The following is a 21232-nucleotide window of genomic DNA, read 5'->3' on the forward strand; positions in this document are numbered from 1 at the left end:
AAAGAACAAATGAAGAAAGGAATTAAGAATTAATGTAACAAGAAAAGTGTTTTTAAAAACAAAGTAGGCACTCAGAGAAAAACAGGATGGAAAAGAGAAAAAGGATAAAAGAAAATAAGCCTTGTAGACACGTAAACAAGGAAAGTACGTGGTGAAAGAGATAGTGATTTGGAATGAATGGGAGAGTAAAGGGAAGAAATACCAAAAGAGCAATTTAGGAAGGAATGATGGAAAGAAAGATGGAGAAAAAGGAGCATGGAGAGAGGAAAAGGAAAGAATGAAGCAAGGAAAAAAGGAAGGAAAGAGGCACTTTGGAAGGATTGGAGGAAACAATAAAGAAGGAAGCAAAGAAGGGTGTAAGAAAGGTAAAAAGAAACAAAGAAAATTAGGATGGAAGCAAGGAAGAGAAGGAGGTAGACAGGGGGAAATGATGAAAGAGATAAGAAAGGAACAAATGAAGGAAGGTATTGAGGAAGGAAGAAATCCAGAAATGAAGTGGAGTTGAGAGGAAGCACTGGAAGAAGAAATGAGGAACCAAATAATAAATGAATATAATGACAAAAGAATATTAAAATGGAAACAATTGTTTAAAACAAGAAAACCAGAAAGGCATGGAGACAAGGAAAGTATGTGATGAAAAAGGAAACAATTTAGGATGAAGAGTTAAGTGAATCAATAAGAAAGGCCCAAGTCCATTTGTCCTTTGGTATTGCTTCATTCTTTCCATTCTGTCCTTCATTGTTTTGCCACCATCCTGGGTGCCATCTTCCAGGAATCTAAAACAAAAACCATTCCTTTCTCTCCCTGAAAACTCTATGAACCTTGTGAAACTTCTGATTATTTTTTGAACTTTGGGCCTGTGTTTTACCTCATTCTGCCTCCTGGGCACCTCAGTAGTGTCAAGTAGCTGCAGTACTTATCAATGGACTCCATAGTCACATGTGAAGGTCCTGTTAGCTCTGAGAAATCAAGCTTAGGGAGATAGGCTAGCTATCTTCAATTACTGAAGGGCTGACATTTGGAGGAAGGATTGGATTTGTTTTCTACGTTGGACTGCGTAATTAGGTTGTAATTCTGAAATTTGGTGACTGGACTCTGGACACGGAAAGTTCCAGAGGCCCCAAGATGCAGCAAGAGTAGAAGGCACAGAAGTCCGCCTTATAAGAGTTGTTAGTTACCTCACAGAAAGGGGGCCAGGAAGGGATAAATCACTGCCACTGAGAAGGGGTAGTGGGCCTAAGGGTCAGAGTGGACCAGGCATTCTGGGTTACTTCTGGGGATGGGTCAGCATTTGGCCACGAAGGGAAAAGCAGAAGGGATAATGGCACAAAAGTTTGGGGGTGGCATTGCTTGGCACTAGCTCCAGCTGGGGTATTTGGGACACAGATGATGAAAAAGTATGCTGATTCCTTGTAGCTGAAGACGTGAAGTGGTTTAATTTTGGACCAACCCCCAGAGACACTAAACTGTTCCCACATGCAAAGTCAGCTTCTTGTGCTGAGTCAGTGTTTGGATACATAACCCAGCCAGCCAGATGGCTTTCTGTATGCACACTAATCCCACCTCTCTATGATGCTGTAATGAGGAAGGAGCTGAGGTGGCATTAACTCCATCTCCTCTTTGATTTTATGTGCCAGTCAACATACTTTTGTCCTTGTATGGAAGCTGTTTACTTACTCCTGTCTATAAAAAGCAGCATGCAGTTTAAATCTGGCTGGCTGCACTCTAACTGCTTGCTACTTTGGTGTGCTCCTTTATCTTACTTCCTGATATTGCTGTCTTGACCAGGAAGGGACCAGAACCAGGATTTTCTTTTAACGCATACTACTACTGACTACATAACTCAAAGAAATCAAAGATGCAGGAAGCTCTTAAATCTACTCCCCTGATACACAAAATAGACACAAGATGCAGAATGAAACATACACTTCTGATGTATTCAAAGTAGAAGTTTGTCTTGCTTAACTGCAATAATTTAGCACAAATATAGGATGGGTGCTGTGTTGGTGCATGCTCTGTTTTGTTTTGTCCACGTAGGTTATGTGTGTCCACATGGGTCTGTCTAAACGTGGATTGCAGGAATGCAGGAATAGATATGTCTAGAGCCTTCGCCACCCACCATTCTCCAAAACAGTCATTGATCCCTGCCATGTATGGAAGTAGGAGGTTGAGGCCAGGGGCTGGTCACTGCTTTCCGCAGCAAAAGCGGGTACTACGCTAGAATTATGTCTGCTCACTTAAATATTGTGTCAGACTAGGGGAAATTTATTTTAGGCTCAATTTGCTCCTGGACACTATTCCTCAAAGCAGGAGTGCCACAATCTACATATCCAAGGTTTGACTCCCATCCCCCGCCCCCAATACCAGTTCCATAATAAACATAGAAGGCAATTAGTGAATAAACCATTTATCTAAATGAATAGCAGAACAGAAATCAGAGAGGGTACACGTGTGGAAATACAGCAGACAATGTAGAGTGGATGAGTTCTCCCATTGGCTGTGAGACAACTCAGCTCAAGTGAGAGTGAGTCTGATATCACCCAAGGAGAAATTCCATGAAGTCTTTATGGTTGGAGGTGACAGCTCCTCTACATGTCGGCTTCTTCCCAGGATCCTTCTCTCTCTCTTCAGACCTAAAGAGAGTCTGAAACTGTGTGTCTTCTCTCTTCAAGTTGAAAGCCAGAAGTCTAGCACATCTGCTCTCTCCTAAGCAATAAGTCTCTCCCAAAGAAGAATCCTACACAACCACGCTTTCAGGGGCATGAGTTGCACAGAGAAACGATTTTATTTTTATTATGGAGAGCAACAATTACGGGAAAGACTCTGGAGGATAGTGATTATGAAAAGAAAGGGGACAGAAAGAAGGAAAGAGGCAGGGAAGGAAGGATGGAAAAGAAGAAAGGGAGGGAGGGAGGAATGAGGAAAACAGAGGAAAGATGAAGGAATGAAAGGAAAAAGGAAGCAAAGGAAGGAAGAAGAAAGGAAGAGAGGGAAGATGGGGAGGAAGAAAGAAAGGGAAGGGGCAGAGAAAGAAAGGAACAAGCACATATATGAAACATTCTCAAAATACAATGATGAGAACTTAGAAAGACTGAATAGGTCATGTAAATGAGCAGGACAGTTTGATTTCTACAATGCTAAATGTAACACAGAACTTTAAAAAAAACAACAACAAGCTGTATGTAACAGAGATTCATGGTTTGACATACAGTCACATTGTTCTTTTCTTTGTATACAGAATTGTGTGTGTCTTTTGAAACTTGTGAAGTCCTTAAAAAAGGCATGAAGGACAATTTGTAGGCCCCTGTAACAGTCCACACAAAAACGGTTGTGAGAAAAGTACCCTGTAGATCTTAAATTGATACTAAAATGTGACAATCAGTCATTCACACCAAAAGCTCTTGACATCATTGACCAGCCCCTGCTCCTATAACATTTTTCTTTCTTTTATTAAACAGCCGGAATATGATGAGGAATCAGGAAGACCTGAATTCAAATCCCGACTGAATGTGTGAAACTGAGGAAGTCACAGGCTTTATCAATCTCAGTTTCCTCACCTATAAAAGGGTACTAATAATAGGGATGATAATAGTATTGCCCCAAAGGTCTGTAGCGGGAATCAAATAAGAAAACAACTATGAAGCGCTTTAGCACCACATACAAATGCTAGCAACTACTTCTACTCAGTTAAACAGCTTGTGGAAACTACTTAATGCCTGTGGTTGGGGAAAAAAAATCTCCAATTGAGACAGCAATCTGTGGCAGGAGGGCAAAGGGAATAAATACATAGGGCTGGGCCAGCAGTGGGGATGCCACCTACCTGAACTGCATAAAAGTTTTTAAAGAACAAGCTTGCCATTCCTATGGATTTTCAAAATACGGCCAAGACGCTGCTTTGCTGTAGCCTGTCCTTTTTTGGGACGCTCTCCTGGAGAAAGGAAAAGTAACAAATGATGGAAGACACAGACGAATATAGAAGTAACACAGAATAAACAGGAGAGATGTAAGCTGTTTATGTATTCCTCTATCACCATCTATCTTATCTATATCACCTACCCAACTATCATCATCTATTTTATCTAATCTGTCATCTGTTCATCTATCTACTGTAGGAATAATGATTTCTTATGACATTTGGAAAAATTATTATACTGTTTAAACCCACCCTTACGGGGCTGTCCACACCCAGGTTGTCACCTCACCCAAGTAACTCTCTAGGAAATATTAATTCTACTCTCTGCTGATTTGCTTCTACTTTCCCCGACAAGGGACAAGCACAGAAAGAGACAGAAGGCCTGCAATCAAAGGGAAGTTTCCTCCTCTTCATACAGGAAGCTCTCCATACTGAGGGAATTAATTCAGGCTTGCAGCAGAAGGTGGAAGTTGCCTTGCACTGACACCAATGAAGACTCCTCATTGGCCCTTAGTAGCCTTTCCCTTAGGGGATATGCACGGCAAGGGATGGAACACAGACAGAAGAAGGCCACAGGAGACGCAGTTACGCTCACTGTAGAAGGAGTAAATGGCTGGGCCTGGATTCACATTCAAGTGTGGGTTAGTAGGCAAGGAACTGGATTTAAACTCTGGAAACTGTGGGCTCAAATTCCATCTCAAGCATGTATACTACCACTGTGACCCTTGACAGTTCATTTAACCTCTCTGGTCCCTAAGATCTCTATTAGTTTTAAATCCATGATTGTATGACTCCAAATAGAGCCTCTTTGCACATCATGTTATTTTCTAACCTGAACGACAAAGGCTAGCATTGATCATGTACTATCTCATTCTCTGGTTGTTTCATAGAAGTGAGTATTATCTCTTTTGCCTGACCAGGAGTGAGCTCCCCAAGGGTAGAAGTTGAGACTTCTCTTTCTTTCTCTCTCCCCACAGACCAGACTAGAGCAGAATAATAGGTCTTCCGTGAAGCTTATTGCTTGAGTGATAGTCTTCCTTCATTGCTCGGAAGCCACACTGCTTGGATTTGACTCTGCCACTATCGTTCATCACCCATTCCACCCAGAAAACTTTTTTTCAAGATATTCTTTATCACTGAGATCATAGCAGCTTTAATACTAACATATAGCAGTACCCCAGTTACTCACAACTCATCAGGACTCTCATTAGAAGGTCTCTGCCTTTCTACTGGAGGACTAGAAGGCAGAACAACAAGGAAAAAATCCTCCCTAAGCCTCTATAGAAAGAGGGCCCAGAAACCCAGACAACTCTTCACCATCCATCAGCTGTACCCCTTGGAATCACCTTCAACATCATCACGCACCCTCCCCCTGAGTCTTCCTCTTTCTTTGTGTGGTGTCTTCCAACAAGGAATTGTCTTCACCTTTCTTATTTGTATCTCCAGCACTTAGCACAGTGCCTAACGCATAGTAGGTGCTAAATAAATGTGTACAGTGTTGAGTTGTGTTGTATTGCATTGCCTTGTAGCCTACTGTTTTTTTCCTTTTCTAATGAATTGTTATTCAGTTCTGTGGTTCTACACCCTAGAAGTATGTTAGTGACCCAGAGCCAAGGAGAAAAGTAAAGATGACAATAATATTTTAAGAGTCATTTATATAGCACTTATAGGTTTACAAAATACTACATATGCCTGACTTCATTTGGTTAATCATCCATCAATAACCCAATTCTTAATTTGTTTTCTCGTTACTGGTTCACACCAATGTAATAACCCCTGAAGCCTCAAGTGACATGATACATAGTATTTATGCAGAAGCATAATTACCATTTATTTGGGATGCTGTACAAAGGACTCCCGAGTTGGGATTTCGTTGTTGTACAGTAGTCATTTCTGACACTTTGTGATCCCATCTGAGGTTCTGTTGGCAAAGAGTGGAATATTTTGCATTTCCTTCTCCAGGCCATTTTACAGATGAGGGAAACTGAGCCAAACAGGGTTAAGTGACTTGCTCTGGGTCACACAGCTGGTAAGCATCTGAAGCCAAATTTGAACTCAGGAAGATGAGTCCTCCTGACACCAGGTCCAGCACTCTTATCTGCTGCGCCACTCAGCGGCCAAGTTGGGATATTTAATCTCAATTTTTTTTAATTGTGTGAGTGAATTCTTATTACCCTCTCACATTCTGATCCAGAAAGAGCACTGGACTTAGAATCAGAAGACCTTGATTCAAACCTTGGCTGAAGCCTCTTCTATGAAACCAAGGAATTTGATGAAATGATGTTTAAATTCCAAGTCCTGTCAACTCCCTATGCCCTGTTCTGAAAACAGAAGTAGGAGTGTTCACATGGCCTACCTTGTGTCATCTGGTCCCCATGGGAGCTGACTGATGGGCGCTCTTGGGGCAAGAAGACACCAGGGACCTCTGGTGTGAAGCTCTGTTTCACCTGAGCAATCCCAAACATCTTGGGCTGAGCACTGTATTTGTGATCAGATAGGCTGGCCCAAAAAGGTTCCTGTTTAGGAAGAGTAGGCACAGTTATCAGTTGGAGGAATAGCCCTGTGGTGGCAAACTTGGGGTCACTGATGCTCTTGAAGAAAGATGCTCCAGTCCATTAGCCATTGGATTCCTCTTTAAGTATTTCCTTTCCCAGGTTTTCAGTTGTCCCTGAAATACAAACTAGGTAGAAAGGGAAGCTCTCTGTATGTAGAAGGCAAAGGACAGCCCCCTGTACAATGGGTTATACATGTTGTTGCTGTTATCATTGTTATTTTCCACAAGGTAATTTTGGAGAAAAGGACTAACCACTGGGGACATCAGGACATTTCTCATCTAGGAGGGGCAGTTTACCCTGAACTTTAGGGATTCTAAGATGTTTGGAGGAGGAGGAAGTGCATTCCACACACGACTGCAACTGCAAAGGTGTGGAAATGGGAGATAGGATGTGATTGGCTGTACAAAGGACTTCCAGTGCTGTTGGGCCTTTACATACAGGGGCCCTACTTACGTCTTTTGGACTTCCGCTAGAACCAAGTTTAAGAATAATTCCTGTTCTGTCCTTTACTTTAAACACAAGAACATATAAAGAAGAACTCTCACCATTTACTTCCAAGTCTTTCCCTCTTGATTTTCATGTCATCAGTGAATTCCTTATTTACTCTGCTCTTCAGACTGAGAATCTCAGTCATTCATGTTTCTTCTCTACCTGCCTTGAATCTACATCTCTTTAGTGGCTACGTTCTAGAGATTCAAAAAATTCTACATACCTCCTCCATATTTTACTCTCATAAAGCTGCCATCCTACTGATCAATCGAAAAACATTTATTAAAAACCTAACATATGCCAGGTACTGTGCCAGAGATGGATAAATTCGATGAATGAAAAAATTTCCTATTCAGGTTATGTCCCATACAAGGGGACTACAAGCATATAAATGCACACAGATACACACAGAACATGAAGGAAATAAATAATAAATACAAAACAGCTTGAGAGGGAGGGCACTAGCAGTTGAGAGGTTAAAGAAAGGTTGCCCCTATAAGTTGGCACATGAACTGATGAAGAGAAAGTGCATTCCATGTATTCCAGGCAGACAGTTAGGCAAAGAGATGGGAAATAATATGTTGTCTGTGAGGTAGAAAAAACAGGTCAGTTTTGATTAGATGGCAGAGTATGGGAAGGGGAGTTGATGCAGTTGGAAAAATAGGTTTGTGCTAGGTTGTACAGGACTTTAAAAGCTAAAGAGTCATTTACATTTTATTCTAGAAGCAAGAAAATGCCATTGGAGTTGAGTGGGGAACTCACATGGTCAGATCTGTATTTAAGGAAAATCATGTGTAGGATGAATGGTAAGAGATTTGATGCAGAAAGAGCATTTAGGAGGCTAGAGGTGAAGAGGGTCCACACTAAGGTGCTAGACTTGAGAAGAGACAAGGGATCATGTGAGAGAAATTTTGTGAAGATACAAACTGCAAAATTAATAACTGACTAGCTATGTGGGGTGGGAAAGAGTGAGGAGTCAAAAATAATGTTGAGCTTATAAAGCTGGGAGACTGAAAAAAATTAAAGAAAAGTGGAAGGATTTGAAGGAAAGATAACGGCTACTCTTTTAGACACTGTAAATTTGAGGTACCTCCAGGACATTTTGTTTGAAATGTCTAATAGGCAATTAACAACTGACAGGACCTTGATGTAGGGCAACCAGTTGTGCATAATTGCAGGTTAAATGATGACCCAAAGGGATGTTTTTTGGCCTTTCAAGTACCATCCCTCCCCCTACTCTCTCCTCTGTGGTTTTTCATGACTCTCGTCTTGACTGGCTCTTCTAGAACCTCTTTGACTGCTCCTTCTCAAAGTCTTCTTTGTGGGGCAGGAAGTCCTTACCACTTCTTCTCTAGACTATTGCAAAGGGCTCCTAACTGGCCTCTCCCTTCTGCAATCCACCTTCCATAGCATTATCAGTCTCTGCCTCATTAATCTCAAGGGAAGACCCTCGGGAAGAGTGGTATAATAAGATGATAAGTAAGGGAAGTACAATAGGACTGCCTAGCAGCAGTGAAGGCCCAGGTGAGGCCATGTAACTTATATTTGTAGTGCACCCAGACAGCAGTTACATGATTTTCTCCACCTCCATTCAGCAGCATGTGGGTAGGAGCAAAGGTGACTAATGATTAGAATGATCCAAGGCTGAGCCTTGCAGGGCACGATCAGCCATATGATAAGGAAACCAGACACTCAAGAGGACAGTCTGATGTTAATCTTACTAGTTCCTTTTGATTATTACTACTGACAGTAAATAGGGAAGTTAGGTAGCACCATATTGGATAGAGTGCCAGGTCTGGAGTCAGGAAGACTCATCTTCCAGACCTCATATCTGGCTTCAGACACTCAGTAGCTATATGAGCCTGGGCATGTCACTTAACCTCAGCTATGTTGTCTCCCTTTCCTCAAACGGAAAATGAGCTGGAGAAAGAAATGGCAAACCACTCTAGTACCTTAACCAAGAAAACCCCAAATGGGGTCATGAAGGATCAAGACAGGACTGAAATAATGGAACAAGACAGATAGTAAATAATATCAAATGTTTAAATAGTATTAAAATGTAATACAAAATGATTCATAACAATACCATTTACATAGTGCTTGAAGGTTTGTAAAGTTCTTTACAAATTTCAGCTCATTTTATCCTCACAACTCTATTTATAGATGAGGAAGCTGAGGCAAGAGTTAAGTGACTTGCCTAGGGTCACACAGCTAATAAGTGTCTAAGGACAAGTTTGACTTTGTCTTTCTGAGGTCAGATCTAGAGCTCAAACCTGGATGACTTGTTTCAAACAATTTGAATTTCAATTTCCTCATTTTACCATTTGAAGTCCCTTATATCTTGGTTCCCATCTACTTCGTCCAGCTTATTATATGTTACTCCTCTACCCTATTACTCCACTGCACATTCAAACTGTACAGTCAAACGAAACTGCTTCGAAATCTGCAGCCAATCACATCCTATCTCCCATTTCCACACCTTTGCAGTTGCAGTCATGTGTGGAATGCACTTCCTCCTCCTCCAAACATCTTAGAATCCCTAAAGTTCAGGGTAAACTGCCCCTCCTAGATGAGAAATGTCCTGATGTCCCCAGTGGTTAGTCCCTTTCTCCAAAATTACCTTGTGGAAAATAACAATGATAACAGCAACAACATGTATAACCCATTAGCATATTTGATGGCTGGATGTTTTTCTTTTTTTGGTCTATTTTATCTTCCAGTGTCTAACACAGAGCCTGGTAAATTTTTAGTTACTGATTGAGTAATTGGTCAATTCTAAACATTCATCCAGGGTGGTTGCCTTTAGGTGGCTTCCTGCCTTTTCAAAAGCTGACAACTCACTTACCTGTTGTGCTAACTTTTCTACTGTCCCAGTCAATCTTGTCTCCATGGAGGATACCACGGTTCCTTCCTTAACTGTCCGGTCTCTCTTGGGGAGGCTTGGGACCACTCGCGCTGTAAACAAAAGGGTCAGAAGTGAGAGTAATCCTCTAGGGTGGGGGTTCTTAACCTCAGGTCCCCAAGCCACAACAATTGTTGCAGGTATCCTAAAATATTATTTATGCTCACGACCACTTTCAAATTGTATTCTTCCTGTCTACAGGGCTGGGCAGCTCTGTGGCCTAGTAATCATTCAAGACACCTCATGGTGAAATCGCATGTTCCCCTATCACACACCTAGATCTCCATCTACAGACACTTCCCAGGACTCTTTATCTATAATTGTTTGTGGGTCAAAATAGAAAAAGAAATGAGTTGTTTTCATTTCTAAAGTTTACAAAACCAGACAACTCAAATGAGAATTCCTAACTCTCCATATAGCCTTCTATGACCCAGACAGGTGCTTGGGCATCTGTTCAGACCAGGTAAATTCAAACATATCTGACAACTGAGAAAACTCCTCAAGTGCATTATTTAAAGTAACTTATTATTGGTAAAAATGTGTACAATAACAAAGGTCATATACAATGTTATAATGTATATGAGCAGAGAGGGTCTTTCTTTTATTCTTCTCTTTATACTTACTTTTGTTATGAAGTAAAGGCAGGCAAATGTAATATGTTGTATAAGTGGCTGTTTAAATAAGGCATTTTAAAATAGCTTTGTGAGAAAGTTGCTAATGATATCAGAATTGAGAACCAATAATTCTTGCAAAGCCACAAGAATACACATAGAAGATCTAGAAAGTACACAATTCCAGAGGTGCTGCTAAATCCATGTGCCACTAAAAGTATTAAAATGTTAGATGCATTATAAAACTGACTTCATATGATTTACTTGTCACACAAATTTCTTCAATATCTCTCAGTTTACTTAACATACAAATTACTTATTTTACGTAAAAATTAATGAAACTACTTAAAAACCATAAAAATTTTGCTTCAAAAAGTGCAAATTCAAGCATGTATTCATTAGTTCACATACATTTTTCGAGTCAATTTAAGCAGAAAAGTCAAAATAAAGGAAGCATATGAAAACTACGCATTATGAAGTTTCACTTACATCAGTGGACATTATGGGACATGAAACCATATTTTTGTGGAGAAAAATTCTTGTAAATGGAAGTATGAAGTCAGCCAAACTAAAAGAATACATTTTTCTATTCACCCTAAAAATAACTCTAAAGACGTGGGGTGTTTTTGTTCAAGAAACACACAATTTTATACTGCTACAACAACTCTGATTTGCCACTTGGTAAAAATCTTTTCTTCAAGCATATCATGAAGTTGTTGACCAACTCGCGGTGGCTCCAGCATGGCTTGAAATGGTTGGTCTGGTTTGTGGACTGGAATACCGGGAAAAACTGAAAGCAATTCCATTATTAAAATATGTGATACATTCTAGAACAGCTGACAATTTTTTCAACGTTTTGAAGCAGGTCATCAAAAAACTGGCAGCTTCAACATTCCTCTTCAGTATGCAACTAAATGAAACTACAGAAAACTCTCAACATAATCAGCTCCACATTTTTGTTCACTATGTGCATGCTGATACTATCAAAGGACAATTCTGATTTTGTGAGGCAATATGGGAAACTACACAAACTACAAAAGATGTTTTTGAAAACGTATAAAGATTTTTGTCGCACAAGACTTTCACTGAAAAGACATGCTATAGTCTCTTTACACAGATGGTTCTCCTCTGAGGCTTATTATTCTAGAGCTGCAAAACTTTAATGAAAAAGGAAACTCCATACATTGTCAGCACACACACATATATTGGCAACAAAGGCTTTTTGAAAAAAAAATCCTGTCTTATTTTCCCCCAATTACACATAAACTTTTTTTTTGAACTTTCATTTCCAAAATCTCGCTACCTTCTTTCTCTCCACCATCACTGATAAGGCAATCAGTTTGATATAGGCTATACCTGTGCAGTCATGCACATATTTCCCTATTAGTCATGTTATGAAAGAAGACACAGGCAAAAAAGCCTGAAGAAAATAAAAAGCAAAAAAAAAATCTACTATGATCTGTGTTCAGGCTCTACAATTCTTTCTCTGGAGTTGGACAGCATCTTTCATCATGAATCCTTTGAAATTGTCTTGAATGTCTCTGTTGCTGAGAAGAGCTAAATCATTCACAGTTGGTCAACACATAATGTTGCTGTATACAATGGTCTCCTGGTTCTGCTCATTTCTTTCTGCATCAATTCATGTAAGTCTTTCCAGGTTTTTTTGAAAGCATTCTGCTCATCATTTCTTATAGCATGATGATATTCCATCAAAACCATATACCACAATTTGTTTAGCCATTCCCCAATGGATGGATATCCCTTCAATTTTCAATTCTTAGCCATCAGAAAGAGAGGTGCTATAAACACCCTTGTGCAAAAAGGTCCCTTTTTTGATATCTACAGGGACTAGCAGTGGTATTACCGGATCAAATGGTATTCAGTTTTATATTATCCAGTCTACATTCTCTAAATACTAACCCTAAATGCTCTCTTTCTCTTGTTTGAGTCTAAATTCATTCCTTACCTATAGATCTAACAGGTAAACTATTCCACGCTCCCCTAATTTGCTTATGGTACCACCCTTTATGTCTAAATCTTGGACCCATATGATGCAAAACTCTGGTTTAGACCTAGTTTCTGACATAGTGTTTTTCAGTTTTCCCAACAGTTTTTGTTAAATAATGTGTTTTTGTCCCAAAGGTTTGGATATTTGACTTTATCAAACACTAAATTACTGTGGTCACTGATTACAATGTACTGTGTACCTCATCTATTCCACTGATCTTAACTAGAGCCAGACTGTTTCGATCATTACCACTATAATACAGCTTGAGATCTGGCATGGTGAAGCCACCAAAAGGAACTCTTCCAACAATCCTGAAAGAAGTTTTGGTAACAACCATAACGGCTACTCACTTTATCAGAATCAGCTCTCTGAAACATCACGTTAAGAAAAGATTTTGTCCAGGAACGAGAGCAGAATACAAAATGTTTTGATACCATTTCAGCACACATGTTCAAACTAAGACTAGAAGTGTCACTTTTTTTGGAGGGGGAGGGGAAGAAAACCCATTCTTGCAAGACTTTGAAAGAAAGGATTTTATCCAGTGGTTGGCTTCCTAGGCAACTATTTCAGCACATGAATGAGATAAACTTTTCAATTCAAGGCCTCGAACTCATTATTGATGCTACTGAAAAATAACATGCTTTCCGGGTTACAGCTAGCCGATAGCCATGGAGTTGAACTGCAAAATTCTTTGGCAACTTCTTTGAAACAAAAAAAAAAAACTTCAGATACCTGAAAACATTTCTGAATTCATCCAAAAGGTATTTTTGCCTTGATTAGTCTCCTTGTTTTCCCCCCATGGCTGGTTGTTGTGCTTTATGCTCAACATGACCAAAATGAAATCATGATGTCAGGGTCAAGATATAGTGTATCTGACTGCAGCTAATCAGACCAATATGGCTCGGAAACACAAAATTGTCCATGTGAACATTTGGAGTGGAGATGTCTCTTGATTTGCACATCTCTCATTTCTTTTCCATAGTACCCTCCTATCTTCTTTCTTTGATCTCCTGTAGACTGAGTAATTGTATCACTGGGTTAAAGAGCAGAGGCAGTTTTATAACTTTTCCAGCTAGTTTCAAATTGCTATACAGGATGGCTGGACAAGTTTACAGCTCCACCAACCAAATTTTAACTTGTCCATTTTCCCACAGTCTTTCAGGGATTTGTCTTTTTCCTTTAAAAAAACATTTTTAGTCTGATGAATGAGAGGTGATAACTCAGTGGTTTCATTTGGTATTCTCTAATTATTTGTAATTCAGGGCAGTTTTTTTTCAGATGGCTACTAAGGGTTTGGATTTCTTTCTCTGAAAACTGCCTGGCCATACACCTTATCCATTTATCAAGTGGGGAATGGCTCCTATTACCATGAATTTGACTGAGTTCCCTTTATCTCTTAGAAATGAGACTTTTAATCGTGATGGAAAATGCTCACCACATCCAGAGAAAGAACTGTGGCATCTGAATGCAAATCATAGCAGATTATTTTCACTTTTTTTGTTTTTTCTTCCTGGTGGTTTTTCCCTTCTGTTCAGATTCTCCTCCCGCAACATGACTAATGTGGAATTATGTTTACCATAAGTGTACATGTATAACCTATGTCACACTACTTGCTGTCTTGGAGAGGAAAGGAGAGAGAAAAATTTGGAACTTAATACTCTCAAGAAAAGAAAGTTTTGAGGGGGCGGAGCCAAGATGGTGGCTGGTAAGCAGGGACTAGCTCCATACCGAGTCCCTCCAAAAACCTATAAAAAATGGCTCTGAACCAAGTCTAAAATGGCAGAACCCACAAAACAGCAGAGGGAAGCAGGGCTCTAGCCCAGGACAGCCTGGATGGTCTCTGGGTGAGGTCTATCCCACACGGAGCTGGGAGCTCGGAACGGAGTGGAGCAGAGCCCAGCCTGAGTGGCGTGGACCAAAGGGATCAGCAGCCGGGCGGAGGGGGCCCTAGCACCCTGAATCAATGAGCTGCGGCAGTTACCAGGCTTCTCAACCCACAAACACCAAAGACTGTGGAGAAGGTTAGTGCGAAAAGCTGCTGGAGTAGAAGGAGTTCGAGGTTCGGCTTCCAGCCCTGGGGGCAGCGGAGGTGGGGCAGCTACAGCTGCTGCTCCTTCTGGCCCCAGGCCCACCTGGTGGGAGGAATTAAGTGGCGGATCAGAGCAGGAGTGCACAGCCTGCTGAAGATCTAAGCCTAGTCCGGGTTGGGGGTTCTTGGGGAAGGAGCAGTGCTGGTGTGGCAGAGCCGGCACCTCCCCCCCAAACGTGGAACATAGAACTCTCTAGTCTACAACCAGTCATACCCCACTGAAAAACTCAAGGTTGAGTTGGTTGGCTGGGAATATGGCCAGGCAGCGAAAACACACCCAGATTCAGTCTCAGAATTTGGATTCTTTCTTTGGTAACAAAGAAGAACAAAACATACAGCAAGAAGAAGTCCACAAAGTCAAAGAGCCTACACCAAAAGCCTCCAAGAAAAGGATGAACTGGTCCCAGGCCATGGAAGAGCTCAAAAAGGATTTGGAAAAGCAAGTTAGAGAAGTAGAGGAAAAATTGGGAAGAGAAATGAGAAGCATGCGAGAAAACCATGAAAAACAAGTCAATGACTTGCTAAAGGAGACCCAAAAAAATACTGAAAAATACAGTGAAGAAAACACCACCTTAAAAAACGGACTAACTCAAACGGCAAAAGAACTCCAAAAAGCCAATGAGGAGAAGAATGCCTTGAAAGGCAGAATTAGCCAAATGGAAAAGGAGGTCCAAAAGACCACTGAAGAAAATACTACTTTAAAAATTAGATTGGAGCAAGTGGAAGCTAGTGACTTTATGAGAAATCAAGATATTCTAAAACAGAACCAAAGGAATGAAAAAATGGAACACAATGTGAAATATCTCATTGGAAAAACCACTGACCTGGAAAATAGATCCAGGAGAGATAATTTAAAAATTATTGGACTACCTGAAAGCCATGATCAAACAAAGAGCCTACAAATCATCTTTCAAGAAATTATCAAGGAGAACTGCCCTGATATTCTAGAGCCACAGGGTAAAATAAAAATGGAAAGAATCCATCGATCGCCTCCTCAAACAGATCCCAAAAAGAAATCTCCTAGGAATATTGTCGCCAAATTCCAGAGCTCCCAGATCAAGGAGAAAATACTGCAAGCAGCCAGAAAGAAACAATTTGAGTATTGTGGAAACCCAATCAGAATAACCCAAGATCTGGCAAGAGACTGAAGGGCTTGGAATACAATATTCTGGAGGTCAATGGAGCTAGGATTAAAACCTAGAATCACCTACCCAGCAAAACTGAGTATCATGCTCCAAGGCAAAATATGGACTTTCAATAAAATAGAGGACTTTCAAGCTTTCTCAGTGAAAAGACCAGAGCTGAATAGAAAATTTGACTTTCAAACACAAGAATCAAGAGAAGCATGAAAAGGTAATCAAGAAAAAGAACAAGAAAAAGAAATTGCAAGGGACTTACTAAAGATGAACTGTTTTGCTGACATTCCTACATTTGTGTGATTCATGAGACTTCAGTATTAGGGTAGCTGAAGGGAATATGCATACATATATGTTTATGTATATATATGGGTGAATGTGTATGTATGTATATATCTATGTACATACATAGAGAGGGAGAGGGAGAGGGAGAGGGAGAGGGAGAGGGAGAGGGAGAGGGAGAGAGAGAGAGAGAGAGAGAGAGAGAGAGAGAGAGAGAGAGAGAGAGAGAGAGAGAGAGAGAGAGAGGACACACAGGGTGAGTTGAAGATGAAGAGAAGATATCTAAAAGAAATAAAATCAAATTAAGGGATGAGAGAGGAACATATTGAGAGAGGGAGATAAGGAGAGATAGAATGGGGTGGATTATCTCGCATAAAGGTGGCAAGAGGAAGCAGTTCTGTGGGAGGAGGGGAGAGGGTAAGTGAGGGGGGAATGAATGAACCTTGCTCTCATCAGATTTGGCCTAAGGAGGGAATACCATACATACCCAATTGGGAATCTTACCCCACAGGAAAGAAGAGGGAAGAAGATAAAAAAAGGAGGGGATGATGGAGGGGAGGGCTGATGGGGGTGGAGGTAGTCAAAAACAAATACTTTCGAAAGTGGACAGGGTCAAGGGAGAAAATTCAATAAAGGGGGATGGGTTGGGAAGGAGCAAAATATAGTTAGTCTTTCACAACTGTATTATGGAAGGATTATACATAATAATACACATGTGGCCTATGTTGAATTGCTTGACTTCTTAGGGAGGGTGGGTGGGAAGGGAAGAGGGGACAGAATTTGGAACTCAAAGTTTTAAAAGCAGATGTTCAAAAACAAAAAAAAAAGTTTTTGCATGCAACTAGAAAATAAGATACACAGGTAATGGGGTGTACAAAGCAGATGGGAGGGGAGTGCGGCGACAGAGGGGAGGGCTGACTGGGGAACAGGGCAACCAGAATATACGCCATCTTGGAGTGGGGGGAGGGTAGAAATGGGGAGAAAATTTGTAATTCAAACTCTTGTGAAAATCAATGCTGAAAACTAAATATGTTAAATAAATAATTAAAAAAAAAGAAAAGAAAGATTTAAAAATGAGACTTTTATCAGAGAAACAGGCCACAAAGCTTTTATTTTTTCTCTCTAGTTTCCTGCTTTTCTTCTTATCTTAGCTGCAATTATTCTATTTGCGGAAAAACTTTTTAATTTCATGTAATCAAAATGATTACGTCCTGTGTACCTCTTTTTCTCTCCTTTGATTACTAACTCTTCTTCCACCACTAGATCTGACAGATAATTTCTTCTTCTCATTGTTCCATCATGTCTGACTCTTTGGGACCCATTTGCAATTTTCTTAGCAGAGATACTGGAGTGATTTACTATTTCCTCCTCCAGCTGATTTTACAGATGAGGAAATTGAAGCAAATGAGGTTAAGTGACTTGCCCAGGGTCACACAGCTGCTAAGCACTTGAGGTTGGATTTGAACTCAGGTCTTCCCGATTCTAGACTAGGCATTCTACCCACCGCACCACCTTGTTGCAACTTATCACTTCTAACCACCTTACCACCATTCCTTATCAGTCTCTGTTGCTTGGTCAGCATGCAGATCGCATCTGCAAACTCTGGGTATTCTGCAGGACCCCTATTCTCCTTCTATACTCTTTTCTCTCCATTCTTTCCCTGGGGAACTTTATCCACATCCATGGTTTTAAATACAATCTCCATGAAGATGACTCACAAATATAAAACTATAATCTCTATGAAGATGACTCATTGATATATGAAGGCCACTATCCTCTTACCAGGGTCCCAGTTTTAGAAAATCAAAATTATCCCCAACCCCTTGCTCTCCTTTACTCTACACACACAATCAATTGCTAAATTTTGCCAAGTCTACCTTCACAGAATGTTTCATATCCAAGCACAGTTGCTACTTATTACCTCTTGCCTATACTGTTACAACAGCCTGCTCCCTCGTCTTTCATTCTCAAGTCTCTTCTCACTCCAATGCAACCTACACAATGTCAGAGTGATTTTCCTTAGATATACAACTGATCATGTGACTTCCCTTCTCAAGCAATTCTGCTGCCAAAGAAATTCTCCTTTCTACCATGTGCTCTCTTATTCAGTTAATTCCAGTGGCTCCCTAGTGTCTCTAGGATCAAATCTAAGACCCTCTGTTTAATTTCTTTTTTTTTAATTTAAATTTTATTTTTATTTTTAGTTCGCAGCACACGGTTCTATATAATTTTGAGTTCCAGATTTTCTTCCCTCCCTCCCACTCCCTCCCCAAGACAGCATGGAATCCCATATAACTTCCATGCATAACTTCACATTGTATTAATTTACACACTAGTCAAGTTGTGGAGAAGAATTATGACCAATGGAATGAATCATGAGACAGAAGAAACAGAATAAAAAAAAACAAAAACAAAAAACAAAAAACCACAACCCAACAACAAATACAAAAGAGAGAAAGAAAAAAAAGGTGGGAGAAAAAGGTGAGCATGAAATGTGCCTCGATCTGCATTCATGCTTCATAATTCTTTCTCTGGATGTAGATAGCATTCTCCATCATGAGTCCTTTGGAGCTGTCTCTGCATATTGTGTTGCTAAGAAGAGCAAAGTCTGTCATCACAGAATCCATATATCTGTGGTTGTGTACAGTGTTCTCCTGGCTCTCCTCCCCTCACTCAGCATTATGTCGTGCAGGTTTTTCCAGGTTGTTATGAAGTCCGTATCATCCCCATTTCTTATGGCACAATAGTATTCCATTACCTTCATATACCACAGCTTGTTCAGCCATTCCCCAATTGATGGGCATCCCTTTGATTTCCAATTCTTAGCTACTACAAAAAGAGCCGCTATAAATATTTTTGTACATATGGGTCCTTTCCCACTTGTATGATCTCTTTCAGATACAACCCTAGGAGTAGTATTGCTGGCCTCCCCTCCCCACCCAGAGAATTCCTCGGGAAAAAAACAAAAAACAAAAAACAAAAGCGCTGGAATAGAGGAGACAGAAGTGGGGCTTCAGTGGCCAAGTGGTGGGAGTACCTGAGTCTCAGAGGGGCAGAGCCAGCAGGGGTCAACAACAGGAGCCCAGACGTACTCTTGATCCCCAACGTGAAGTGCCAGACACCCAGCTCAAACAACAAAGAGCTGAGACCACTGCGGAAGAGCAACAGTGCTGCAGAACAACTCCAGAGGAAGAGGAGATTTCGAAGGCAGCCAGACCTCCTCCCCCACATCTCAGGAAACTGAAAGCTATAATTCACAAAGGAAACAATGAGACTCACAATCCCCAGAATAAGAAAGCTGGGACAGAGAGCCCTGAGACCCAAAAGCAGATATTTATTGTAAAGCCATGAAGAACACAAAAAAAAAAAACCGAGGACCATTGATTCTTTTTATGGAGACAGGCATCATCAAAATACCAATTTGGAATAGGATAACAATGACACTATACCCACATCTGATACCTCAAAAGGTAATGTGAACAGGTCTCAAGCCCAAAAAGCATTACTGGAAGAGCTAAAGGAGGATTTTTAAAACCAAATTAGGGAGGTAAAAGAAAAAATGGAAAAAATGGAAAAAAATCCACTGGCGAAATCAAGTCCCTAAAGAATAAGACTGGAGAAATGGCTATGGAGATTCAGAATCTAAATAGAGAAAACGACACCTTGAGAGGCAAAATCAACCAATTGGAAAAGGAGACTCAAAAGCAAAATGAAGACAGTAACTCATTAAAAATTAGAGTTGAGCAAGTGGAAGCTAATGACTCTCTGAGGCATCAAGAAGTAGTAAAACAAAATGTAAAGGATGAAAAAATAGAAAAAAAAATGTGAAATATCTGATTGGGAAAACAACTGACCTGAAAAATAGATCCAGGAGAGACAATTTAAGAGTTATTGGTCTACCGGAAATCCATGATGAAAAAAAGAGCCTTGACAATATCTTTGAAGAAATTATCAAAGACAGCTGGCCAGAGGTCCTAGAACCAGAGGGCAAAAAGTCATTGAAAGAATCCACCAATCACCCCCTGAAAGAGATCCCAAACTGAAAACTCCAAGAAATATTATAGCCAAATTTCAGAATTACAAAATCAAGGAGAAAATACTGCAAGGAGACAAAAAGAAACAATTCAAATATGGTGGAACTACAGTCAGGATCACGCAGGATCTTTCAGCTTCCACTTTAAAAGACAGGAAAAACTGGAATATGATATTCCAAAGGGCAAACGAGCTGGGACTACAACCAAGGATCAACTACCCAGAAAAATTAAGGGAAGGAGATGGACATTCAACGAAATAAGGAAATTTCAGACCTTCCTGATGAAAAGGCCAGAACTCATTGGAAAATTTGATCTCCAAATACAAAACTCAAGAGAGACATAAAAAGGTAAACAGGGGGAAAAACACCTACAAATCTTATTGATCAATAAGGGTAAACTATTTGCATCTTTATATAGAATTACATCATCTTACATATGTTTTATATGTATACATATATATGTCAATCTCGAGAATAGTACAGCTATTATGACAATTGAAAGGGATACACACAGACTGTCTCTGTCTGTATAAAATAACTGATATAAGGATAAAAAACATAATTAATAGATGTAAAGGGAGGGCTTTGAGAGAAGAGGTAAGGAGGTAGTAGAAAAGGATAAATTACACAAAATGAAAAGGCACAAAAACACATTTTAGTAGAGGAAAAGAAGGGATGGAGAAGAGCAGTATTTGATCTTTACTGTCATCTGATATGGTTCAAGAAGGGAACAACATACCCTGATAAGTATAGAAATCTAACTTGTCCTACAGGAAGTAGCAGGGGAAAGGCGGAAAATGGGAGGGGGGTGGTCAGAAGGGAGGGGAGAAGTAGCAAGTGGGAAATGGTAAAACAAGGGAGGGGAATAAAGAGGGAGGGTAAACTGAGGAAGGCGGCAGTCAAAAGCAAAACTTTGTTGAGGAGTGGAAGGGGAAAGGGAGAAATAAAAGCATAAACGGGGAAATAGGATGGAGAAAAAGACACAGATAGAAATCATAACTGTGAATGTGAATGGGATGAACTCTCCCATACAACGGAAGCAGACAGCAGAATGGATTAAAAACCATAATCCTACAATATGCTGTTTACAAGAAACACATTTGAAACAGGGGGATTCACACAGGGTAAAGGTAAAAGGCTGGAGTAAAATATACTGTGCCTCAGCTAAAGTAAAAAAAAGCAAGTGTAGCAATCCTAATCTCAGACAAAGCAAA

At 40.2% G+C, this 21232-nt stretch overlaps 1 protein-coding gene across 1 annotated transcript in view; it reads right to left on the reverse strand.

The window, feature by feature from the left end:
* Positions 1-2394: 2394 nt before the first annotated feature.
* Positions 2395-21232, reverse strand: part of LOC118833334 (histone lysine demethylase PHF8-like) — a 45043-nt gene continuing 26205 nt past the window's right edge. Inside the window, exons 10-13 of the mRNA XM_036740697.1 lie at positions 9803-9912; positions 6270-6429; positions 3821-3928; positions 2395-3304 (exon numbers count right to left, since the gene is read on the reverse strand). Of these exons, the coding sequence (XP_036596592.1) occupies positions 3840-3928; positions 6270-6429; positions 9803-9912 (359 nt within the window). The 3' untranslated portion in view covers positions 2395-3304; positions 3821-3839. The remainder of the gene's footprint in view (positions 3305-3820; positions 3929-6269; positions 6430-9802; positions 9913-21232) is intronic.

Source organism: Trichosurus vulpecula, unplaced genomic scaffold, assembly GCF_011100635.1.
Source record: "Trichosurus vulpecula isolate mTriVul1 unplaced genomic scaffold, mTriVul1.pri scaffold_31_arrow_ctg1, whole genome shotgun sequence".
NCBI lineage: Eukaryota > Metazoa > Chordata > Mammalia > Diprotodontia > Phalangeridae > Trichosurus > Trichosurus vulpecula.